This window comes from Sapajus apella, unplaced genomic scaffold, assembly GCF_009761245.1.
Source record: "Sapajus apella isolate SASKATOON/1434 unplaced genomic scaffold, GSC_monkey_1.0 scaffold74, whole genome shotgun sequence".
In the NCBI taxonomy this organism is placed as follows: domain Eukaryota; kingdom Metazoa; phylum Chordata; class Mammalia; order Primates; family Cebidae; genus Sapajus; species Sapajus apella.
The window spans coordinates 597,704-624,056 of NW_022437014.1; the positions used below are offsets into that span (position 1 = coordinate 597,704).

The following is a 26,353-nucleotide window of genomic DNA, read 5'->3' on the forward strand; positions in this document are numbered from 1 at the left end:
GAGGGGGTTGCGGGGCGACGAGATCGCCCCTTGCCCCCCCCCCGGGGGAAAAAAGAGAAAACCCCCTCCAAAAAAAAAAAAAAAAAAAAAAAGTAAGGTCCTGCACAATATTGGTTCAACTACTCTACATTAGACCATGACATAAAAGCTCTCTAAGGGCAGGAATCAGGCCAGATTTTGGCATGATATCTCCTCAAAACTTATCACAGTAACTGGCACATAGTAGGTGCCCAACAATTTGATAATAATTAATGAACTACCCCTAAATCACCAGATATGCCATATATTATTTAGCAAAATACATTTTAAATGTTAACTCTGGACACCAGAAACACATTTCCTCTTCTCATTCAGGCAGCAATATGGGGGACTCGCTCACCTCTGCCCAGCTCCTGTGGCAGTCCCATTCATGCAGGGAGGCCTTTCTACAATGAGGATCATGAGGAGCACTGCCCTCACCTCTTAGGAGAATGGGAGAAATAAGTTTACACAGCACAAATAAGAAAAAGCACTTTCGGCCGTGAAATCTGCTGCTGAGAGATGACAGCTGGCAGTCTTGCCTTCTCTGAAGACACCCCTGGAGCTGGCTCTTTCTCCCAACTGATGCATTTTGTGTCTGGTCCCAAACGCACCTCCTTAACCGTTACAAAGTCATAGGAAATCAGTTTAGTACTCAGGTTGGAGTAAAAGAGGCAGCTGAAAGTTCCTGAAGGATGGTTCACTCAAGCAATCTAGGCTTGACTGGGGGAAAAAAAAAAAAAAAGGCTGGGCACGGTGGCTCATGCCTGTATTCCCAGCGCTTTGGGAGGCCAAGGTGGGCGCATCACCTGAGGTTAAGAGTTCGAGACCAGCCTGACGAGCATGGTGAAACCCCATCTCTACTAAAAATACAAAAATTAGCCAGACGTGGTGGCGTGCGCCTGCAGGCCGAAAGTGCTTTTTCCAGCTACTTCGGAGGCTGAGACAGAACTGCTGGAACCTGGCAGGCGGAGGTTGCAGGGAGCTGAGATTGTGCCACTGCACTCCAGCCTAGGTGACAGTGAGAGACTCTGCCTCAAAAAAAAAAAAAAAAAAAAATGAGTACAAATAAAAATCCCTGCCCACCGCAGTCTAGCGATTTTGTGAGAACACCATGTATTCCTCACTCGCGTGGATTCTGAGCCCCCCAGTCTCCCACACCCAACCCCCTCCCATGTGTACTGTTTGAACAAGCAGGGCTCTCCCTTCTCCAGATCAGCTACGTGGCCCGCATGCCCACTGTCCATCAGCTACACGTTTATCATTTTTCGCCGAAGGTGATCACCAGCTCGTTCGTGAAGAACCGATTCCCAGCAGTCTGCTCTCAAAGCCGGACTGCGCCTCAACTTCCCAGGGCCCCACCTGCGCTTCGGGTTTCCCGTCAGCCCGCCGAGCCCCTCCCCAGGTCTCAGGTACAACTTCATCGCTCGACGTGCAGACTGGAAATCTCAACGGGGAGACGTATTTTTACCTTAAGAATCAGTCAAGAAAATATGAGATCCGGAAGTCGTTCACGGAAAGACCGGGCGGAGGGGGACTTGGCAGAAGGCGAAACGGTGCGGGTTACGCGGGGCTCGGGGCGCGCGCCTCAGAGCGAGGCAGCCGGAAGCAGCGCCTGGGCACGGGGGCCTGAGTCAGCGCGCGCGGCTCCAAGGTGGCGCGAAGGCCAGGCGCTGGCCCTGGGTTGTTCTTCCCCCAACCCCTGCACCTGTAACCCCAACAGGCAGCGAGCGGCAGCCCCGGGCCTTCGGCCTCCCCACTCACCCCGCGCCCATCGCCGGACGCAGGCCGTCGGCATAAACTTTCCGCCCGTGCGCCAACAGCCGGAACTACAGGGCCGCGCGACAGAAGGGAACCCGGCGCCGGCGCTCCGCGCTGGGCGGGGCGGCCGTTGGCGAGCTTCCGGGCGGCCGTTGGCGAGCTTCCGGTTCGCCCAGGCGGGGCTCTGGCTCGACGCGGACGGACGCTACGGGGCGCGGCGTCTCCTCGCCGTGTCCAGTCCGCTGCCGCCCGTGTCGTTCCACAAACCCCGACTTCGCTGCGTCCTGGCTGCTTCTGGGCTCCCGTCTCTCCGCGTTCTCGGGCTCTTCCCAACCCTTCCCGCCCCACTGACCCGTGGCCCTCGCCTGGCCCGGGGGCTCTACGACCCCGTCACACTAATGTCCCCTCCTCCCCGGCCCCGTCGGGGACAGCCCAAGGCTTCCTGCTTTCTGCCTGTCACTCTTCAGCCCCTCTCTCCTGTCCTCTGAACCGCTTGGCAGAATCCTCTTCCTACTCTTTTTAAACTACAATTCCTGGCCAGCACGGTGGCTCGTGCCTGTAATTCCAGCACTTTGGGAGGCCAAGGCGGGAGGATTACTTCAGGTCAGGAGTTTGAGACCAACCTGGGCAACATGGCGAAACCCCACTCACTACTAAAACACACAGCTTGGTCGGGCATGATGGCGGGCGCCTGTAATCCCAGCTACTCGGGAGGCTGAGGTACGAGAATCCCGGAGGGAAAAAAGACGCGAAACTGTCATTCCTGGCTGAGGTGTGCTTTGTATATTTTTCTTAGCCGACCTGAGCCCAGTTTACGTCAAGACTTGGCCTCTTCGTCTCCTCAGCCCAAATGGTCACTTTTTCCCCCATCCCCTCTTCGAAGAAAGCAGAAGGCCTTGGTTCTCCTCACCCTGGACACGGCGTGTGTGCTCAGATTTCCCTGTAAGGCAGCATGGGTTCTTGCCTGCCACTCTGGCCACCTGCTGTCTCCATTGTAGCCCGTGCCTCAGTGAGGTCCTTAAGAGGGCAAGAGGTGACTATTTTTCTAACCATGAGGGAGCCAGGGAATGCCAGCCGGCCCCTGTGTAGCTATGGTTCAAAGAACAATGTGAAACCACACAGGTTACAAAGTGAGTACAGAAAGGTCTCTAGAAGGCTTTGCCTTTTTCTTTTAGCTGGTGGGATGGGGCGAGATTAGAAGATGGGACAAGGAAGGTGGATACTTTGAACTGAACAGACAAGTTTATTTGATTTCTCACAGCTTGTTCTGTGGAAGAGTGTGGGTCCAATTGCTTGTTGTTTTTTTCCTGTCCCTGGGAATATCCCTGCCAGCTTTAGGGCTCTGCACACTGCCCTGTTTGCTTCAAAACTTCTTTCCCCAACCTGGCTGACCTCACCATGTCAAGACCTAGTTATGCTTGAACAGGCATTGGGCTCCAGGTAAGTAAGGTTGCAGCCTGATAACTTGGTCATAATTTATAATCTTTCCCTATTTGGAGGGATGTGGCCAAGAATGTGTGGATGAGCAAGTGTAGTTACCCCTAATGTGACAATGACTTAGCCATAGGGTTACTGTCCTCCTGGTAATTCTGGCTCAGTTGTAGTTTGATTTATTACTTTACCCAACCCTAAAGTTTATTAGTTTGCTGATGGATGATCAAATCTGGTGACCTAGTTCTTCTGAATAACAGGCTTTCGGGAGACTTGGAAAGCAAAAAATCAATATATTAAATTGATGATAAAAGGCAGAACTACCAGGAGGACTGTGTTACTTAGGGCAACTAGTGTGTGTGTGTTTTTTTTTTTAACCTCCTTAAAAAATTTGTAGTGGAATCCCATTACAAATCAGAAGGTTGTTCAGTGAATATAACATCAGAGAACATCATCACAAGGTCAGAAGGTCTTAAAGGGGATGTCTTTCAAGCCATAGCTGGCTGATGAATTTCTTTTCCCAACTCAAGTGACCCTCAGCATTTGCATGTTTCCACACACACGTTAAAGGAAATCAATAAACAGTTGGCTTTGCATAATCTCTCACCCCCTTTATTCTTTCCTGCCTTGAAACAGTGGACTGCTGTCACAAAGGCTTTGAAAGGCAGTGTTGGGTCCCCAGTCTGACGGAGTGAAGGTTAATGACAGAAAAACCACGCCTCTCACAGGGGCTAGGTACTGAGGCTCAAAGGGAAGTCTAGATATCTAAATCTCCTAGAGCATGTGTTGAAAATGCAGATTCCTAGGACTTGCCAAGTGAAATGGAAATAGAATTTCATGACTTTGTGTTTGAGAATCTTTGTTGATAAGTTGGTGATTTTTTTTGGGGGGGGGCGACAAGGTCTCTGTCCCCAAGGCTGTAGTGCAGTGGCATGGTCATGGCTTATTGTAGCCTCACCTTCCTGAGTTTAAGCAATCCCCCCGCAACATCAACCTCCTGAGTAGCTGGGACTACAGACATGTGCCACTATGCCTGGCTAATTTTTTAATTTTTTGTAGAGATGGGGTTCTTTGTTCCCAGACTGGTTTCAAACTCCTGAGTTCAAGGGATCTCCTCCTTTGGATTCCCAGAGTGCCAAATCAACTGGCCCCAAGATGATTTTTCTTTTATTTTTTAATATTTTTCTTTTATTTTTTTTATAAAGACGGTGTTTCACCATGTTGGTCAGGCTGGTCTTGAACTCCCGACCTCAGGTGATCCGCCCGCCTTGGCCTCCAAAGTGCTTGGATTACTGGTGTGAGCCACTATGCCCGGCCACCAAGATGATTTTTCATCTACAAAGATAAGGGGTAAGGAATGAGTAAGTGAAGAAAAGGCCGAGAGAGGTGGGAAAAGCAGTGGGCCTACTTCTCTTTTCCATTCTTCCCTACCTTCTCACACTCCCAGGATGTCCTTTGCCCTGCATTTCCCTTCCTGCCCCCCTAGTCTGGAGACTGCTCACTCCCAAATCATACTTCCAAGTTCCAGCCCCTTCTTCTCATCATTTCCCCTCCCCATTTCACTATTTTCACCAAAGCAGAAGTCAAAAAATATCATAAATATGACCCTTCCCTCTTCTGAAAAAAAATTTATTATGGAAATTTTCAAACATAGACAAAGATATGGGGATTAGGATAATAAATCCCCATGTGCCCTTCACCCAGTTTCTGCTCTCAGTGCAATCCTTATCTCATTTTATGTATACACCTACTGACTTCTCCCCAACATATTCTTTTGATGGAGATCCCAGATAGCATAACATTTTATCCATGAATATCTCTGTATCTTTAAGAGAACTTAAAAATATAATAATTACAATACCATTATCAAATTTAACATAATTAACAATCCCTAATATCATCAAATATCTAAGCAGCTTTCAAATATTCAGTTGTGTCATAAATATCGTAAGTTTTACTTTTTTACACTTTGGTTGTTTGAATCAGGATCCAAGTAAGATCCAGAAATTGAAATCTGTTGATATGTCTCAGAAAGTCTCTTTTAATCCATAGTTTTCTCCCTCATGTCTCTTTTCCCTTGCAATGTATTTGGAAAACTGTGTTCCTTCTCCTTTTAAAATTGCTCTCAATCCTCTTTTGGTTTTTTCCAGAGCATTTGAGAAAACAACAAAGCTTCTCTCTATTTTAAATAATGAAAGACTCACTGAACAAAGGAAAGCTTTTACACATTTCCATTCCAATTAACTTTGCCTCTGCTCTGAAAATAGGGTGAGCTTTATCCACCGCTGGATCCCCTAGGGTCTGGCATGTAATGGTGGATGTGTATTTATGGAAAAAAGACAGGAGGGTAGTAAGAGAGGTTATTGGAAAAAAAAGTCAAAGGGGAAAGCAGAGAAAACTTGGTAGACACTAGATTTCTCTAAGACAGTAGGAAGGAACTTTTTTATTCCATACACTCTTCCCTCTGAAAAGTGCTAGTTTAAGGCCTAGTATGATGGCTCCCAACACTTTAGGAGGCTGAGGCAAGAGAATCGCTTGAGCTCAGGTATTTGAGACCAGCCTGAGCAACACAACAAGACTTGGTCTCTACAAAAATTAAAATTAGTCAGGTGTGGTGGTGTGCACCTGTAATCCTAGCTACTCAGGAGGCTGAGGCAGGAGGATTGTTTGAGCCCAAGATTTCAAGGCTGCAGTGAGCTATGATTGTGTCACTGCACTCCAATCTGGGCAACAGAGCAAGATCTTATCTCTAAAAACAAACAAACAAATGAAATGGTATAAAGTCTAAATTTTTACAGGCGCCTCATGATCTGAGCGCTGACTTATCTTGCCAGGCTAACCACTTACCTTCTTAAAATCTTGGTGGCGTCTTTAAATGAAAAAGAAGAGAAAGCCAAATAAAACTAGCTTTTAAAAAATTATAAAAGTATTTGTGAGGCCTGGAGGCCAGGCACGGTGGCTCATGCCTATAATCCTAGTGCTTTGGGAGGCGGAGGTGGGCGGATCACTTGAGGTCAGGAGTTTGAGACAAGCCTGACCAACATGGTGAAACCCCGCCTCTACTAAATACACAAAAATTAGCCAGGTGTCGTGGTGGGCACCTGTAGTCTCAGCTGCTCAGGAGGCTGAGGCATGAGAATCACTTGAACCTGGGAGGCGGAGGTTGCAGTGAGCCGAGATTGCGCCACTACACTCCAGCCTGGGTGACAGAGCAAGACCCTGTCTCAAATTAAAAAAAAAAAAAAGTAATTTGTGTCTGTGGAGAAAAATTCAAAGTTTATTTTAATTTATTTTTATTTACTTATTTATTTTTACTAGAGACAGAGTCTTGCTATGTTGCCCAGGATGGTCTTGAACTCCTGGTCTCAACAATCCTCCCTTCTCAGCCTGCCAAAGTGCTGGAATTACAGGAGTGCACCACTGCATCAGGCAAAATTCAAAGTTTTGAAATAGTAGATAAAGTGAAAAATAAGCATTTGCTTTCCTAGAAGCAACCATACATACCTCCCTGCCTCAAGTATGATTCTAGTCACTGGGCTGGAGAAGTGAAATATCAGAGTTGTTGTTTGTTTGTTCTATATCTGTTAGTGACAGAAGTACAGCCATTCTTACATACGCTTTGCAAAATTGCCGTCCATATGTATGTATATATGTATATGTATATATATATAATATAGCATGTATAATACTATCTACTAATGCAACAATGTTATATGTACTATTCTGCATCTTGGTTTTATTAGTATTGTTTTATTAATATATCTTGGGCATGAGCTCCATTCCTTCTAACTATTGTATATAATTGTCTGTTGTAAAGATGTGCCATTATAATTTATGTAATAAGTTTTCTGTTGACATTTAGATTTCAGTTTTTGCTACTACAACAAAGCTAAAAAGGGCCTGGTAGACTAATATAGGGGCTTTTTCTCTAACTGAGGTGGGAAGCCACTGGAAATTCTGGCATATAGGAGGGACATGATCTGATTTACAGTTTAACAAGGTCACTTGGGCTGCTCTACACGATTTATACATCCTCACTGGGATCTTCCTTGGCACTGGATGTTATTTAAATTTCTTACTCTTTGTCAGCTTATAGAAAAAAAAGGTATCTTGCTGTGCCTGAATCATCATTCCTTTGTAAAGTCAGATTTAACACGGGAGTTTTACTTAGTGGGCCGTTTCTCTTACTTAGTCGGGGGCTTGTGAATCGTGCTGGGGCTGTGTGGTTTCCTGCTTCACCGCACTGAAGTCCTCTGAAATAACCTCTCTGACGTTTTCTCTAGGCCTCTGGCACCTCCAGAAGGGCACTTTACTGTAAGAATGAAATCCTGTCTCTGAGCTGCACTCAGTGTAACAAACAAACAAGGTATGGCTAGAACCATGTCTGAGACCACATCTCCCTGTCTCAGATATGGTTCTAGCCACTGGCTTGGAAAGATGTGTAATAGGATGTTTGGGGACTTATTTTGCTGTTTTCCACCAGTTACAACTGTACAGCCACTTTTAATCCTATAAACAATATAATATGCACAAATAAAACAATATAAACAGAAGGTCTTAGGCCGTGACATTGTACAGGTTGGACAGAACAAAGTACTCCTCCACAGATTCTCTAGCTGTTACTCTAACAGTAGTTCCATGAGGAAGCTTGTCTTTCCTGGTTTCATAAATGAGGAATCTGAGGAAGAGAGACCTCAGGCTTGCTCCTTGTCAGGCTTGTTACTTTATTAGAGGTTGCAAAGCAGTACCTATAGGTTAAATTGAGCCCTTAGACTCATTTGTTTGCTCCTTAATATTTTTAATTGTTTGACATTGGAGTGCCTATCGGTGGGTCATTTATTATCTGTCCAGACATAGCTCCCAGCACTCCCCAATTACTCAGAAAACCATTGATGTAACTTATTTTTATCTACCCAGGACCTAAAGATATTAAAATTTGCAACCCATCAATGCTTGCTTTTTGCCCGATTAAAAAAAAAAGAAAGAAAGAAAATTTGCAACCCTTTCAAATCGTTTATACTTTCCACTGTACAACTGTAGAGTTAGTTTCAACTCCTGATATAGGCCCAGAAATAAGCCAGCCTTAGCCACAAACCCTCCAAGTCAGATGAAAAGTCTCATTCCCTCTTTCTGTTTTAATAAAACATAGGAAAGGCCTAGAGCTCTGGAGGGCAAGGAGAGGCCTCCTTGCTGTCTTGCCAAACCTCTAATATCTGCATTCCTCACCCCTTTATTTTATTGTGAGGGTCACAGCCAGATCTGCCCCATCTGTTCTTCCATCCTGGTCCAGGAGAGGGTATAAAATGAGGCAGTTCTGTAGAGCAAAGCAGATCAGCTTCCCCTTCTCAGTGGTGCTGGCCATTCTCCAGCCATTTGCTCTCAAAAGATCATGAGCCTTTTGAGTGGGCATTCCCCACTCCATCCATGTGTAGTTCAGAGGCCCCATCTCTGAGTATCTTCCTCACTGGGTTATACTTTTTCAGCCTGTCAACAAATACATTTATTTATTTATACATTTATTGTGTGCCAGGCACTGTTCTGGGCTCTGGGGATTCAGTGGTGAATAAAACAGGCAAGCTCCCTGTCTTCTTGGAGTTCACCCCCTAGTAAGAGTTGTACACATTAATCAAGGTGATTGCACAAATAAATACACAGTAGAGTGTTGTAACAGTGAAATGTATGGAGACCTGCTGACCCCTCTATCACAATCTGACTATAATATCTAAAAGCAGAACAACAACAATAGTACACAGCACTGTTAATATGTTTATAAATTAATCCCCACAACAACCCTATCAACCGGGTGATGTCATTATCATCCTCATTTTACAGGATGAGAGATTTATAGCCACTGAGAAGTTAAATAACTTGTCCACACTCACATGGCTAGTACAGAGGATGCTTCCCTTCTTGGTTGAGCAGCCAAATTTACTACAGCCTGCTGAATTTCAAAATGTGCCAGAATTCCTTGATAATAAGACAGAAGAAACTGGGTTTACCCCCAGCAGGTAGGATTTAGGTTAGACACCAGGAAGAACTCCTTGACAACATTTATGAACATCTGAGAGAAAGGAATCACTTTTCTGAGGATTTCCTTCTCTCCTGAATTTTTTATATTGAGTAAATAACATTGTAAAAATAGAGGAGTTATTTCAGAAGAAAAGATCCACTCATAATTCTACTTTGTGAATTATGTTCCTTTTTTCATCCTTCTGGGCCAGATTGAGACTATGCTACACAGTGGCAATGAAAAGAGAAGGAACTAAATTTGGTTCTGCCCACAGCAGCATAAAGGCAAGGACTTATAACTTGCAGACCTCAGGCCCCGGCCCCAGGCTTCCAACATCCAGAGTGACCCCAACATACCCAGAGATGAAGTCAGCTCTTCCACAGTGGGTGGGCACTCCTGTGGGCTTCAGCAGAGGGAGCTGGTGATCTTTCTGTCCCAGGCCACTTAATGTGAACCAGGGCAGAGGTGAGGCTGTGAGGGATTACCTGCTATTTCAGATGAAAGTAACCCAAAGCATCATGCACCCAGATACTCTTGGTGGAAAGAGGGAAAGGAGAAAGGGGCAGTCAGTAACTATCAGGCTGAGTTAGCTGACGATTGAAATGGCTTCCACATGCATGGTTAGGCTCACGAGATCCCCACTACCTTACCCCACTCTACTTTGATCAGCTTCAAGTCATGGGCTGGAGGCGTAGGGAGCTCAGGGTGCCAACTCCTCAGGTATCATGGGATGTCCCAGCCTGCTCTGCAGAGATCCATTAGTGCCCTCTAGACCAAGCATTTCCTTTAGGTCTAATAAAATAGATTTCATGTATGAAATGCTTTAAAGTTTGCCTGGTGTTTTCACTATAATCTTTGTTTTTTATTTTGATTCTCACATTCACCTTACAGATAGGTAGGACAGTTATTATTATCCCCACATTTACTTTTAGATTACATTAGAATCACACAGTAGCAAGTCCAGCCAAGTGCTAACTGAGGCCTTCTGATCTCTTAAGCCCCAGGCACTTTCCCTTGGTTTCCTCGGAGAGCCTTCTGAATCTTTCCAAAGCTTTTCAACATTTAAGCACGGAAACCCTAGACCACCTCTCATTCTCATAGCTTAGAAACAGGTTTGAGAAATCTCCTAGGTTCCTCCATTGACTTTGGGGGCTCAGAGCAAGCCCGTCTGTGTCCCTGGTGGAAGGCCCACTCTCTCAGGCTTGGTCAGACGCACTGGGACCCAGAACTTGTGCAATGCCCTGATAAGCTGCTTAGAGGAGGTGGTATTAGCCACGATCGGATATTCTTCCCCTGAGCTGCCCTTCACACCCGACCCTGCCTTGAATTAGGATTCCGTAGGAGAGCTGGGGGCACAGAATGTTGTGTTCCCTGCTGTCCAGCTTCAGACCCACTCTTTGAGGTCTTGGATTCTGACAAATTTCCAGAGCTGAGAAGATACCCAGATGTCGAGGTCTGAAGGTAAATGATGTAATTAGGTAGGAGGGATCAGCTGGAGTGCCTGCTCAGCTCTGTTACGTAACACAGGATCAGAAAGAGAGAGACCCTCTGAAATTTCTGATGGGGATACGAGTGGACTTGCTATAAAGTATTGAGTTCATGGCAAGGATCAGGGGGCTGCAGGGAGATAGTGGAAAGAAAATTACAGAAATCAGGGACAGAGAAGGAAGTTCACTTATTCTTACTTCTCCTTTTGCTTGTCCCTCTCCTGCTTTTTAAGACAATTATATTTGCATCTCCAGTTAGTGTGGCATGGAAGAAAGAAAGGGGTGTTAGGAGGTGCATCTGCTCAGCTACTCACTAGCTGTATAATATTAAGCAAGTCATATCTCCTCTCTGGACCTCAGTGTGTTCATACCTCAGAAGAGGAGTTGTACCAGATAGATTCCATGAGTTACTCAGCTCACTGCTAATATATCATATGCAAAACCAATCATTTCCAGTTTTTGTTTTGTAGTAATTTGTGAACATTAATTAGAAATTTAATAAATACTTACTTGGGCTGGGTCTTAATGCCCTTCTTTATAAAAGGATTCTTTGAGGGCCTTCCATGTTCTTCCCTCCTTCATTCTTGTATAAAACTAGCCTTTCTGTTCAGTGCTTTTCTATTTTTTCTTTGAGACAGAGTCTTGCTCTGTCACCCAGGCTGGAGTGCACTGGCACAGTCTTGATTCACTGCAACCTCCGCCTGCCAGGTGCAAGCAATTCTGTCTCAGCCTCCCGAGTAGCTGGGATTACAGGCATTCACCAACACACCTGGCCAACTTTTGTATTTTTAGTAGAGATGGGGTTTCACCATGTTGGCCAGGCTGGTCTTGAACTCCTGACCTCTGGTGATCTGCCCACCTCAGCCTCCCAAAGTGCTGGGATTGGATTCCAGGAGTGAGCCACCATGCCTGACCTATTCAATGCCTTCCATATGTTTTTACTGTCTCAACATTCCTGTGACACTGTTATTATTAACATTCTAATTTAATTGAAAATATTATAGGCCGAGCGAAGTGGCTCATGCCTATAATCCCAGCACTTTGGGAGGCTGAGGTGGGTAGATCATAAGGTCAGGAGTTCAAGACAAGCATGGCCAACGTGGTGAAACCCCATCTCTACTAAAGATAAACAATTAGCTGGATATGGTGGTGTGTGCCTGTAATCCCAGCTACTCGGGAGGCTGAGGCAGGAGAATTGCTTGAACCGGGACCCAGGAGGCAGAGGCTGCAGTGAGCCGAGATCATGCCACTGCACTCCAGCCTGGGCTACAGAGTGAGACTCCATCTCAAAAAAAATTATAACATGCTCATGATACAAAGATCAAACTAACAGAATATACAGTGAAAATAAGTTGCCTTCTGACCTTTGATCCTCAGTTTCCCTTCCCTAGATGTCCTTCCAGAGATTACCTTTGCATAACTAATATATATGTTATGCCCATTTCACAGATGAGGCACCAAGGCTCAGCCTGTCCAGGATGACACAGCTGGTAAGCAGCAGAACAGGGAGTCTACTCCATTCCCCAGGATCCTCCCACCATGCCACATTCTTTGGGAAGCTCTATAACATTAACTTTTAAGCCTTGTCCACTCTGGATGGTGGAATTGTTTTGAGTCAGTCCAAAAAAATACATGGAGCCTTAATGTCCCTGGCAGTGCCCTCCACTGCTACGTCTTTTTGTCTATAGCTTAAAACCGTATCTCCCTATCTCCTTCCTGCCTTTGGTGAGGTGAGAGCTGTGGCCTAGCACCAACTGTGGATGACTGAGCTCCCAGCATCTTAGGCTCGGACTTGAAGAGTACTGGCAGACCTTTTGCTAAGGGCTCAGGGAGGACTTGGTAGACTCCACAGAGCACCCAAGCCCCAGCTCAGGAACCTGGGCTGCCATCATGCCTACATAGTACATGGGACCCCTAGGTACTCTTTCTCTTAAGAGCAGGCATTTTCCCCTGGAGCAGGGGGCAGGAGTAGTTTACTTTAGCAGAGACCCAATACATGACAGTTTTGTGTCCCTGGAGCTTCTGTTACCACTTTTTTTCATATGAGGGTATTATGTATCTCAGATCTTCTCTTAGTGGTAAATAATCTCTTTTTTTTCCCCATCTAGGTTTGTGGATACCCCCCGGTTGGGCTTTATGGAGAAATCTTCTTTGATCACCAACCTGAATCTCAGAGTAGCCTCCATCTTTTCATGGACAGAATGAGAGGCCTTCTGTAACCAGATATAACTGGCCACTATGAGGAAATTGATCAGGATGGGGCCTCAAGAGAGGCGGTTACTCCGGACAAAGCGGCTTCATTGGAGTCGCCTCCTCTTCCTACTGGGAATATTGATCATTGGTTCTACCTATCAGCACCTTAGGAGACCCCGGGGCCTTTCCTCATTGTGGGCAGCAGTCTCTTCTCATCAGCCTGTAAAACTGGCCAGCCGGGACCTCCCCAGTGAAGAGATGATGATGGTGAGCAGCGACCCTCCAAAACCTAGCTCTGAAATGGGGGGCGAGATGCTGGTACCTCAAGCCTCAGTGGGCAGTGATGAAGCCACTCTGAGCATAACAGTGGATAACATCCCCAATATGCCTAAAAGAACAGCCGAGATGATCTCAACAACCAAGAATATCTACAGCCCAACAGCAGCAGGTACAGAAAGAAGGAAGGAAAACACCCCAACATTCAGTAGAACACTGACTTACTACACACCAACTTCAAGCAGACAAATAGTAAAAAAATATACCCCGAAATCCAGGGGAGAAATGAAGAGCTACAGCCCAACTCAAGTCAGTGAAAAGGTGAAGTACACTCCTTCTCCACATGGTAGAAGAGTAGGCACTTATGCTCCATCCACATTCATAACAATGGACACAAGCCATGTGATCACCCCCAGGACAACAGTGAAGGACAGTGACATTATGGCAACCTATAAAATACTGGAAACCAACTCTCTTAAGAGAATGGAGGAAACCACCCCAACCACTCTCAAGGGAATGGTTCATAGCACCCCACCTTATCTGACACATGAGGTAGAAACAAATGTTTTGACTTCTCCAAGGAACGTCGTGGAAAAAAACAACCTGACTCCCCCCAGAAGAATGGAAAATAACAGCTCAACCCATCCCTGGGGGTTAGTGGGAAAGAACAACCTGATGACTCAGGGAACAGTGCTGGCGCATACCCCAGCCACCTCTGAGGGGCAGGTGACAATAAGCACCATGGCAGGCAGCAGTCCAGCAGAAACCAAAGCCTCCACTGCTGCCCGGAGTGTTAGGAATCCCTCATCCAGGACCAGTGTATCAGCCATCAAAACAGCCCCAGCCACAATCTGGAGGTTGGCAAAGAAACCTTCCACAGCACCCAGTACCTCAGCAACCCCCATGGTCAGGGAAAAGCTGACCACGCAGGTCCATCACTGTGTGGTTGTGAAGCCAACCCCAGCCATGCCCACCACTCTCTCCCCAAGCCTCACAACGGCCCAGCTCCCAGAGGAGCTCAGTCCCAGTCCTTCAGTGCTGCCTTCTAGCTTGCCAGACCTCCACCCCAAGGGAGAGTATCCCCCAGATTTGTTCAGTGTGGAGGAGCGGCGGCAGGGCTGGGTGGTCCTGCACATTTTCGGCATGATGTATGTGTTTGTGGCCTTGGCCATTGTTTGTGACGAGTACTTCGTTCCAGCCCTGGGTGTCATCACAGACAAGCTGCAGATCTCCGAGGATGTGGCAGGCGCCACATTCATGGCTGCTGGAGGCTCTGCCCCCGAGCTCTTCACGTCCCTCATCGGTGTCTTCATTTCCCACAGCAACGTGGGCATCGGTACCATTGTGGGCTCTGCTGTGTTCAACATTCTCTTTGTCATTGGCACTTGTTCCCTCTTCTCCCGAGAGATCCTCCACCTCACCTGGTGGCCCTTATTCCGTGATGTCTCCTTCTACATCCTTGACCTGATAATGCTCATCCTCTTCTTCCTGGACAGCCTCATTGCTTGGTGGGAGAGCCTGTTGCTGCTGCTGGCCTATGCCTTCTATGTGTTCACCATGAAGTGGAACAAGCAAATTGAGGTCTGGGTGAAGGAGCAGCTCAGCAGGAGGTCAGCGGCCAAGGTCACGGCCTTAGGAAACCTCAGCAAGGTAAGGACAAATTGGCTCAGGCTTCTCTAACCTCTTTGAGATGAAAGGATTTGGCGAAGCCAGGGAGTGAAGAGGTATTGGATCAGACCTCAAGAGGTGAATGCTCTGGTTCCTTTACTATTTATTCAACATTTATAAAGTACCTATTCTCTGCCAGGCACTATGCTAGGGCCTTTGTAAGCATGACATTGGCTCAACACTAATCACCCTATAAACTGGTTATATTATGATCCCCATTTGCAGGAGAAGAAACCGAAGCCTAAAGAAGTTAAACCACATGTTCAAGGTCACACAGCAAATAGGCAGTACAGCCAAGATTTGAACTCAGGTTGGTGTGACCAGGTGTTTGGAAATGACATTTGAGTTGGGCTTTGGAGAATGTCCAAGAAGATGCCAGGCAGGGAAAAATGATAATCTCTTCCATGTGCATGGCGTTCAGGTTTAGCTAGCACCCTCATTTTCATTTAACCCTGTTAGTTCACATTCCAGACTTGGAGCGGCTGATGGCTGGGATGGGGTCTGAGAAGAAGGAGACTTTTAAATTTTTGTTTTGTGTTGGAAAATATCAGAGAGGTTGGGAGCTCTACTCATGCACTGGCAAGCTAGCCCTAGGGGCAGAGCCATCTCTCTGTGCTTACTGGATACCGGACACCAGGAGCACCAATCCTGGGGCTTTTTCCCGACTCATAAGTTCCTATCCAAGAACTTCTCTGCCTGCTTGAGGGGCCTTCCTATTAAATTAATTGGATGATTCAATAACCTGGAAGATTATTAACTGCAGAAGTGATCTCTGAAAATTCATTCCCAAATTTTTTTTTTTTTTTTTTTTTTTTTTTGATACGGCGTTTCACTCATGTTACCCAGGCTGGAATGCAATGGCGTGATCTCGGCTCACCGCAACCTCCGCCTCCTGGGTTCAGGCAATTCTCCTGCCTCAGCCTCCTGAGTAGCTGGGATTACAGGCACGCACCACCATGCCCAGCTAATTTTTTGTATTTTTGGTAGAGACGGGGTTTCACCATGTTGACCAGGATGGTCTCGATCTTTTGACCTCGTGATCCACCCGTCTCGGCCTCCCAAAGTGCTGGGATTACAGGCTTGAGCCACCGCGCCCGGCCAATTTTTTGTTTTTTTTTTGGGTTGGGAGTGACTGGGACTACAGGCACATACCGCCACACTTGGATCATTCCCAGTTTTTTGTTCCTTGAGACTCTAAAGTGAGGGTACCATAGGGAGCACAGACCCCACTTCTCTCCTCCTCCTAAAGCATGAGTTTGGGTAAGGGTTGGCTCACAGCCTGCCTATTCCAGGTCTCAGAGAAGCTGCTGGTGTGAGCAGAATTTTACATGGAGTTGATGGACTTAGCTACCTAATCCAGAGCAGTTTTGATGAGTGAGCAGGATAGAGACCAAACTCAGCAACGTGTCTGCGAGATACATGAGGCAAGGGAGATTAAATGCATTTCCTTTGGATTTTTTAGATAACATTGTTGTTCTGGCCAAAGCATAGAACAGAGAGCCAGGAAACCTAGGTTCTAATCTGATTCTGCCTCTAGTGAATTATGTCACCATAGACAGGTCCTTTGCCCTCTCTAGGAGAAATGGCAGAGTCCAACTAATCACTGAAAGGTGCTGTCTAACTCTAACATTGTATGATAATGTCCTGCATCTAAGTGAGTTCAGTTCTGTCAGGACCCAGCACAATGGTTATTTGTCTGATCTGGTCAACTGAGCTCCTATTGTGTCATTTGCAGATGGTCCAAAAAGGAGGAATATCCTTCCCAGGGTCATAAAGCCAGCAGATATTAGAACTGGAATGGGAACCCAGTCTCCTAACTCCTCATTCAGTGCTATTTCCCACCAGACTATCCATCATGAAGCCAAAGGCTTAAAAAAGAAAGAGAGGCTTAGAGCATTACATAATTTAATACGAGGAAACAGGAACCTCCCTCCTAATGCAGTTCTTAGGGCAGGTCTTGCTAAGTTCTCAGGGATGGCCATGAAGTCCTGGTATTCTCCTCTGAAGAAGGCGCCTAATACTTTGGTGTACAGCAGGCCAGCAGTTTCCAAAGTGCCTCTGACTTGCTTCGCAGTCCCTCATAGTAATTCTGCTTTTATTTAGACTCTACAAACTCTGAACTTTCCATTTGATCTGAGCTAGATCATCAAAGCAAAGCTTACCGGACAAATGAAGCATAATCATGATTTCAAAAGAGAATCAAGGGCTTTAGTAGCAGTTTCTTGCCAACCAGTGAGCACACTGATGCTTTGTTCTTATTTGTTGAAATAGATCCGGTATGGCGTTTTTTTTTTAAGAGACAGGGTCTCAAAACAAAACGAAACAAAAAAAGAGACAGGGCCTTGTTCTGTTGCCCAGGCTGCAGTGCACTGGTGCACTCATAGCTCACTGCAGCCTAAAACTCCTGGGCTCAAGCAATCTCCACCTCAGCCTCCCTAGTAGCTGAGACTATAGGCATGTGCCACCACGCCCAGCTAATTTTTAATATTTTGTGGGAGGGCCTCACCATGTTGCCCAGACTGGTCTCAAACTCCTGGTCTTAAGTGATCCTCCCGCCTCAGCTTCCCAAGTGCTGAAGTTAGGCATGAACCACCACACCTGGCCCCATTGGCATTTTTTAAATGTCATTACCCCTTCAAAGACACCTTATTTCCCTTTAACCAGATCATCAGTCTGGTCACATCAGTCTTATCACTGCCACTAAATGGGGACATAATTTTTGTATCTCCTAAAGGGCCAAGCCCAGTGTCTTGTTCTGAGAAGAAGTTCCTTAAGTGTTTAGTTCAGTTTCCTCAGGAAACCCTAAAAGTTCCAGAACTCCAGTTTAGTGAGACAAAGGAGTCGGGGTGAGAATCCACGCTTAAGGAGAGCCTATTCCACACATACATTGTCTTAACAATTTCTCATAAAACCTTACAAGAAATGGATTACCTTCATCTTGCAGATGAGGACACTGAGGCTCAGAAAGGACAATTAACTCAGCCAAAGTTACACAGCTACTTGGCGATCCTTGCCATTGATTATGAATCACAGTATCTGGGTTTTAAGCCAGGTTCCACTGCTGACTATTCCCGTTACCCCGGGCAAGACAGTGCAATACAACAAACCATTATTATTAAGTTAAATGGAAGGCTGTGTGGGAAATAAAAAGATTGTATCCAGTAGGGACAAGCCTAGAGAAAATTAACTCCAGTGAAGTGAACCCTGTGCAAAGTGCTATAAAGACACTTTGCTTTTCTAACAGGCCTTGGGTTGCTCATCTGTAAAGTGAATGGATGAGCTATGCAGAAGTTGGCAAAGTTTTTCCGTAAAGGGTCAGACAGTAAATATTTTAGGATTTGTGGGCCATATAGTCTCTGTCACAGCTACTGAACTCTGTCCTTGTAGTGTGAAAGCAGCTACAGATAATAAACTAATTGGAATGGCCACGTGATATTTTACTAAGAGCAACATGCTTGCAGGTGTTCTCCTGCCTGAACAGCTTGGGGACAGAATCAGCAGAGAACAATTTTCTTACTAGATATTCACCCACCTGATGGCTGTTGAGTTTCTGAGCTGGAGGATTTTTCACTTTTTTATTCTGCCCTGAGTATCTAGAATAAGGATAAAAGTGTTTTAGTAGTGATTCTAGTCAGAATTTACTTAAGAATATTCCCAGAAAAAAAATAAAGGACTTAGTATTGGACATAGACATATAGTAATTATTTTAGAGTCTCACTTTTGACACTGGCTGAAAAAAAATCACAACTAAAACTATTTTGGACAGCACTGTCAGATTGGCATATATTGGTTCGAGGATGCCTTTTATGGCCCCAGTAAGGAAATGGGAAATGTTTGCATAGTTATCAACACAGTCTAACTTAGCTCTCTCTCTGAAACTTAGTTTTCAAGTATACTTGGTTTCAAACCTCTTAAATGTATTTGTTCTGGCCAAAAATGATAGATCTCTGACCTGCCTTGACCATGCAGTCACAGAAAGCCAACAGACAGCAAAGTGGAGGCGCTAGGCTGGCTGAAAAGCCTTATTGGTATTTGAAGGACAGCAGGGGCTGTTCTTTATACTTGACTAGATTAGCCAGGAAGCACCAGCTATCTGCACGAGGTGCATGATTAGCAAGACAGTCTTGTGGAAAGCCAATGGCGAAAAGCGGTGCAAAGCAGAGAAAGAGCCTAGTTGGGGCTCCTTTGGATGCTCCATACCCACACTCTTCCCTCTAGAATACTCCTGGGGAAAAGTCCACCATTCCCTCCTAAATGCACTGGGGACTATTTTCATCCTGGAGGGACTTTTTAATTGATTTATTTTTGAGACAAGGTCTTGGTCTGTTGCCCAGGCTGGAGTGCAGTGGTGCAAGCGTGATTCACTACAGCCTTGACCTCCCAGACTCAAGCAGTCGTTCTCCCCAGCCTCCTGAGTAGCTAGGACTACACGTGCATGCCAACACACCCAGCTAATTTTAAAAACTTTTTGTAGAGAAGGTAAGGGGAGGTGGGGGAAGGCTGGGGGTGTGTCTTACTGTGTTACTCAGGCTGGTCTCAAACTCCTAGCCTCAAGCAGTCCTTCCACTTTGACCTCCCAAAGTGTTGGGATTACAGGTGTGAACCACCACACCTGGTCCCTGGCAGGATTTCCACACCTGCTCCCTGGCAGGATTTTTTAAAATTAAACCAATCAACAAGGCCTCAAACAGTCAAACCTGGTGCCTCTTTAGGGTCTGGTCCTCCCCTTTCTTGTCAGGGTTGGCATTTAGCCTAAGGGCTCCTGTCAGTGACCTGTAGAGCTAGCTGCCTGCTTTGGAAGCAAGGGGCTGTGCACAGGAAACAGCCACTGAGGCCCCTTCTGCCTCTGTGGGTCCTGCCCACTAGGCTCTAGAGAACTCACTGTGCTCCCAAAGGACCCATCCTAGCCTGGGCTAAGGTGTTCCCTTCTTCAACTCTTTGAATAATAATCAGCTTCCCTCTAATTGTCAGGAAAAGATGGTAAGAGTACAATGCTCAATTTTAAGGTTTCTCTTCATAAAATTTTCTTAAGCTTTTGGTCAGGTACAGTGGCTCATGCCTGTAATCCCAGCACTTTGGGAGGCTGAGGCGGGGGATTACTTGAGGCCAGGAGTTCAAGACCAGTCTGGCCAATATGGTGAAACCCCATTTCTTTTCTTTCTTTTTTTTTTTTTTTCAGATGGAGTCTTGCTCTGTTGCCCAGGCTGGAATGCAGTGGTACAACCTCAGCTCACTGCAACCTCTGCCTCCCGGGTTCCAACAATTCTCCTGTCTCAGCCTCCTGAGTAGCTTGGATTACAGGCATGGGCTACAATGCCTGGCTAATTTTTGTATTTTTAGTAGAGACAGGGTTTCACCAGTGTCTACTAAATGTTGGCCAGACTGGTCTTGAACTCCTGACCTCGTGATCTGCCCTCCTGGGCCTTCCAAAGTGCTGGGAGTACAGGCGTGAGCCACTGTGCCTGGTTGGTGAAGCCCCATTTCTACTAAAAATACAAAAATTCGCTGGGCTGGGTGGCATGCACCTGTAATTGCATCTCCTTGGGAGGCAGAGGCAGGAGAATTGCTTGAATCCAGGAGGCAAAGGTTGCAGTGAGCAGAGATCGCACCACTGCACTCCAGCCTGGGCAACAGGGCAAATCTCTGTCTCAAACAAAACAAAACAAAAACCTAACCACAATAGTTAAAAAAAAAAAAACAAAAAAACGAGGTTTCAACGTTCACCTGCTAGTGGGTGCTAACGGATGACAAAATGGATGCATAAGAAACAAATATTAACAGAAAAACTCAAACATCTGATCATGTCTAGGTAACAGCTTGTTGTTTTCATGAATATGTCTAAGCTTGTAGTTGAGATTTTACTTGCATTCATACAACCCAGTAATATTTCCTTCTAGTGCATATGATGGGATTCAATATGAAATTAGATATTCATGGTGTTCCACAAAGAACAAAATTTCTAAATGCTCTGCCACCTGAATTAATTGGAAATATACAACCAACAGATTTTTGTTTTAGTTTTGGGGAGTGGACCTATGGATGATAAACAAGTATAATAAATAAGATGTTAATCTCAGAGTATGGTAAGTGCTGTAAAGGAAATAAACGGCATATGATAGAGAGTGATTGTAAATCATAGCGGGCCCCCGTTAGTGAGGGAGAGTTGGTCTCTTGGAGGAGAATTTCAAGTAGACATCTGCAGAATGAGAAAGGAAATCACCCCATGGTCTGTGACAAGAATTCCTGGAAGATGGAACAGCATTTGCAAAAGCTCAGAGCGGGAAAGAGAGCTTGGCATATTAGAGGAAAGAATGGAGGCTGGTGTGGTTAGTGAGTAATAGGGAGGGGGTACAGAATACCACTGGAGAAGAGGGTGGGAGCATTAGGCTGGTACAAAAGTAATCACAGTTTTTGCCCTTTTTTTTAAAAAGACGGAGTTTTGCTCTTTTTTTTTTTTTATTACTTGGCAACTTTCATTTAAAAAGGTAAAATGCTCATTTTTTTTTTTTTTTTGAGACAGAGTCTTACTCTGTTGCTCAGGCTGAAGTATCGTGGCACAATTTCAGCTCACTACAACCTCTGCCTCCTGGGTTCAAGTGATTCTCCTGCCTCAGCCTCCCAAGTAGCTGTGATTACAGGCACCCTCCACCACACCCAGCTAATTTTTGTATTTTTAGTAGAGACAGGGTTTCTCCACGTTGGCCAGGCTGGTCTCAAACCCCTGACCTCAAGTGATTCACCCGCTTCAGCCTCCCAAAGTGTAAGGATTACAGGCGTGAACCACCGTGCCTGGCAAGACAGAGTCTTGCTCTTGTCGCCCAGGCTGGAGCGCAATGGCACGATCTCAGCTCTCTGCAACCTCTGCCTCCTGGGTTCAAGCGATTCTCATGCCTCAGCCTCCTGGGTAGCTGATATTACAGGTGCCTACCACCATGCCCAGCTAATTTTTTGTATTATTAGTAGAGACAGGGTTTTACCATGTTGGCCAGGCTGGTCTCGAACTCCTGATCTCAGGTGATCCACCCACCTCAGCCTCCCAAAGAGCTGGGATTACAGGCGTGAGCCACTGCGTCCGGCTACTTTTGCTTTTAAATGGCAAAAACCATGATTACTTGTGCACCAACCTGATACTCCATGCAGGGCCCTATGCATCAGACACAGAGTTTGGATTTTATTTTAAGCTCAACGGGCAAATGAAGTAATGAGTAGCCGCTGAGTAGAGAATGAATTGTAGGTGTGCAAGATTGGAGCAGGGAATCCAGTTAGGAGGCTGTTGTGGGCTGTTTATATATATATATATATATTTGTGAATGTTTTAAGACAGAATCATCTGGACTTGGTGTGAAGTGGATATGGAGGGTGAGAGAATCAGGAAAGTCAAGGATGCTGCTGAGCTTTTTGGATTGAGCAGTGGCATGGATGGTAGTGCCATCCACTGAGAAAGAAGAATAGGTTTAGGGAGACTCAAGAGTTCCCACTTTGGAATAGTGAGTTTGGGTGCTTAGACCACTTCTAAGTAGGTATATCTGGGAGGCAGTGGCACAAATGAGTCTGAAGCCCAGAAAGAAAGTCTGGCCTGGAAACAGAAAATTGTGAATCGCCAATGAATATATGATAATTAAAATCAAGGACTGGCTGATGCTACTCTGAAAGATAGTCTGGGAGTAATCCCTCAAGAACTCCAACATTCATTCAGCAAACATTCATTGAACATCTTTGTATGAAACCTGTGATAGGCCTGGCATCTGGTGATAAATAAAGCAGTTTCAGCTCTCAAGGAGCTTAGCCTAATGGAGGAGGTGGAGGTGATCTAGGTTTTGTGGAGCCTGATACTCATTTAGAGAAAGAATCTAAAACTGTTGCTACAAAATTAGGTGCAAGCCTTGGATGGGATTTGTGTAGGAGAGTGATGAGCCCTGAAGCTTAAGCTTCATCATCTCCATGGTAAATCCTTCTCAGTGGGGAAGACAGATAAGTAAAGCAGTAGTTCCACTGTCATGTGTAATGGTAGAGGTAAATGCTGAGGGATTTAGTACTGCAGAGAGCAGACATCTCAACAGACCAGAGGGTCAGGAAAGGCTTCCTAGGGGAGGGGATCCTTAACTGAATCTTGAAGGACAAGCAGGAATTCACTGACTATACAAGGGGTAGGGCATCTCATAGACATGTGCAAAAACCAGAGAAATGAGAGAGCGAGAAGAGACTGCAGCCACCAGCTGCATACCGTTGTTGAGCCCTGGAAATGTGGCTAGTCCAATCTGAGATGTGCTATGAGTTTAACATATATACCAGTTTCAAAGGTTTAGTCTGAAGATGTAAAACACCCCAATATTTGTAATATTAATTACATGTTGAAATTATATTTCAGGCATGTTGGGTTAAATAAAGTGTATTATTAAAATTAATTTCACGGCTGGGTGCGGTGGCTCACTCCTGTAATCCCAGCATTTTGGGAAGCTGAGGTGGGTGGATCACCTGAGATCAGGAGTTTGAGACCAGCCTGACCAATATGGTGAAACCCCATCTCTACTAAAAATACAGAAATTAGCCGGATATGGTGGCATGCACCTGTAATCTCAGCTACTCAGGAGACTGAAGCAGGAGAATTGCTTGAACCTGGGAGGCGGAGGTTGCAGAGAGCCAAGATTGTGCCATTGCACTCCAGCCTCGGTGACAGAGTGAGACTCCGTCCCAAAAAAAAAAAAAAAACTAAACTAATTTCACTCTTTTAAAAAATGTGGCTACTAAAAAATTAAAATTAAATATATGGGTTACTTTTTTTTTTTTTTTTGAGATGGAGTTTCACTCATGTTACCCAGGCTGGAGTGCAATGGCGCGATCTCGGCTCACCGCAACCTCCGCCTCCTGGGTTCAGGCAATTCTCCTGTCTCAGCCTCCTGAGTAGCTGGGATTACAGGCACGCACCACCATGCCCAGCTAATTTTTTGTATTTTTAGTAGAGACGGGGTTTCACCATGTTGACCAGGATGGTCTCGATCTCTTGACCTCGTGATCCACCCGCCTCGGCCTCCCAAAGTGCTGGGATTACAGGCTTGAGCCACCGCGCCCGGCCGGGTTACATTATATTTCTATTGGACAATACTGGACTGCAAGTAAGCAGGCAGCTGTGCTAAGTTGGGGAATTTGGACTGCCACTGGGTGACAGTGGGGCTCCAGTGTGTCAGCGAGGGTCATGATGTGCTTTGCTCAGAAACTCACTCTGCTGGAGGGGTGGTGAACGTACCAGAAGAGGAACAGATTAGAAGTCGGGAGTCTGTGCAGGACTGTAGACAGGAGAGTGCAGAGACAAGACGAAATGTAAGAATTGTCAGCAACAAGGTCTGACAGCTTATTGGGTGTGGGCTGTGAGGAAGAGGGAGGAATTTGGGTAGACTTCTGGGTTTCCAGGATAGACAAATGGAGTGGATTGGGGTGCAATACTGTATTCAGTGAAAGGCTAAAGTGAAGTGTGCCCTACCTGAGAGAAGCTGGGTGAAAGCAGGGCTCAGACCAGGGATTCAGTGAATATTGGTTGAATGAATGTTTAAAAAAATAACAGACTAATGTGTGGTTCAGAAAATGTGTTATGGATGGTTGAGAAGAGGAATTGCTGTATCCGTGGGAAATAGCAAATGGAGGTCAGGAGGACAAGCCTGCCAGGGGTACCACAGTTTGCCACCTGAAGTTCCTGTAAACAATTGCAAAGGATCCCATTGCCCATCCTCAGCAAGAGGCATGAAGACATCCTGCCCTATTACTTCAGCCTCTCGGTAATTGTTGTAAGGACAAGGTGGGGGTGACTAGGCTGAAGAAAGAGTAGGGAGGTTGTGATGTGAGAGGCAAATGCGTTTGTGAAAAGGGCATGTTTACAAAGCACCTACTTACCAGTGCTGTTACTCATAAATCACATCAGCCACATCCAAATGTGGACAAACATTCATGTTCATTTGCCTGAAACGTCAATAATTTGAAAATAGAGCCACTAGGGAATATAGATTTGAATGCATTTCCTTATTTATGCTTGGAAAAATAAATGGGATTTAGTAAAACCAAATCAAAAGCACCTCCACCCACCAAAAAAAAAAAAAAAAAAAAGCTCTGAATGGAGGTAGATCAGGGTTGTAAACAAAAAGAAAAAAAAAGAGAGAAAAAAGAAGACAGTTCTGTCATCATCTTTGTGAGTATGCGTAAGTGATGGAAACATTCGGCATCTCAGTTTTCTCATCTGTCAAAATAGCTACAATAATATGAGTGTTGTCTATTTCACAGAGTTGGTCATATTGAATAATAAAATGGAAGTGAAAGGCTTCAGAAAGCTAGAAGTGCATACTGAAATTAGCAATGAACAATGAATCCTTAGAAAGGTATTTTGGCTTTAATAAATCTGAATGGCCGAGAAACCATTAGGGATGTGCACCATGGAGCGTGTGCAGTCACATGGGGCAAAGACCAGTCTCTCCTGCCTCTTGGTGTTCAGAACCATCCACCCCAGAGTGTAGACTGGACCCTTACAGTTCTTTGCCTCTAAAGAGAACTCTTGGCCAGGCGAGGTGGCTCACACCTGTAATCCCAGCACTTTGGGAGCCCGAGGTGGGCAGATCATGAGGTCAGCAGATCAAGACTATCCTGGCCAACACGGTGAAACCTTGTCTCTACTAAAAATACAAAAATTAGCTGGGCATGGTGATGCACACCTGTAGTCCCAGCTACTCAGGAGGCTGAGGCAGGAGAATCGGTTGAACCCAGAGCCAAGATTATGCCACTGCACTACAGCCTGGGCAACAGAGCGAGACTCCATCTTAAAAAAAAAAAATAGAACTCTTTGGGTGAGAGTTGGATGTGAGAAATAGTGAGATGGCTGGGCCAATGGGGTCATGTGTTATGAAAGAGTTGGGGGGATTTGCTAAAATGCACAGTGCGCCCTTCATATGCAGATTTTTTATGCTCTGTTTCATTCATTTTTATGTTCATTCATTCATTTAGCAATGTGTATTCAAGCATTCAGACTTCCCCTAATCGTTCAAAGTTTACTCAAATTCTACCTACTTCAGAAAGCTTCCTTGACCATCCCAGCACAGCACCTATCTGTGGCTTTTATTTCAGGAACCACCTTCTTTTTTGTCATGCATCTGTGTTATCATTGGTCTCAATTTCTTTCTGGACACAGAATCCATGTCCTAAACATCTTTGTATCCCTAAAGCCACCAGAATAGCACCATATAAGTAGTATAGCAGGTTCTCAGTAAATAAAAACCAAATGAATGAATAAGTTGGAGGGATGGGTGAATGGCCCTAGATCAAGCACTATTTTCTATATTTTCTGAGAAGGTAAAGATGATTGCTGAGGGCAGCCAAGGCTGGGTGTGCTGGCTCACACCTGTGATCCCATCCCTTTGTGGGGGTGAAGGAGGAGGTCTGCTGGTCTCACAGGAGTTCAAGTCCAGCCTGGACAACATAGAGAAACCTGGTCTATACAAAAAAAAAAAAAAAAAAATTAGCCAGTCACTCA

The 26,353-nt window shown here is 45.5% G+C and overlaps 2 protein-coding genes across 13 annotated transcripts in view; one reads left to right on the forward strand and one right to left on the reverse strand.

The window, feature by feature from the left end:
- The window catches only part of INTS14 (integrator complex subunit 14), a 39,060-nt gene extending 37,152 nt beyond the window's left edge, over positions 1 to 1,908 (reverse strand). For 2 of the 7 annotated variants that reach the window (XM_032250994.1, XM_032250998.1), the window contains exon 1: positions 1,490 to 1,904. The gene's annotated coding sequence lies outside the window, so the exon portion shown is untranslated. Of the gene's footprint in view, positions 1 to 379; positions 799 to 1,489 lie in introns of those variants that run through there. The other 5 variants (XM_032250995.1, XM_032250992.1, XM_032250993.1 and 2 more) reach the window with 4 other exon arrangements.
- A 940-nt stretch (positions 1,909 to 2,848) lies between these two features.
- SLC24A1 (solute carrier family 24 member 1) overlaps positions 2,849 to 26,353 on the forward strand; it is a 41,480-nt gene continuing 17,975 nt past the window's right edge. For 3 of the 6 annotated variants that reach the window (XM_032251010.1, XM_032251013.1, XM_032251014.1), the window contains exons 1-2: positions 10,492 to 10,681; positions 12,816 to 14,826. In XM_032251010.1, the coding sequence (XP_032106901.1) occupies positions 12,946 to 14,826 (1,881 nt within the window). In that variant the 5' untranslated portion in view covers positions 10,492 to 10,681; positions 12,816 to 12,945. Of the gene's footprint in view, positions 3,220 to 10,485; positions 10,682 to 12,156; positions 12,198 to 12,815; positions 14,827 to 26,353 lie in introns of those variants that run through there. The other 3 variants (XM_032251012.1, XM_032251011.1, XM_032251015.1) reach the window with 3 other exon arrangements.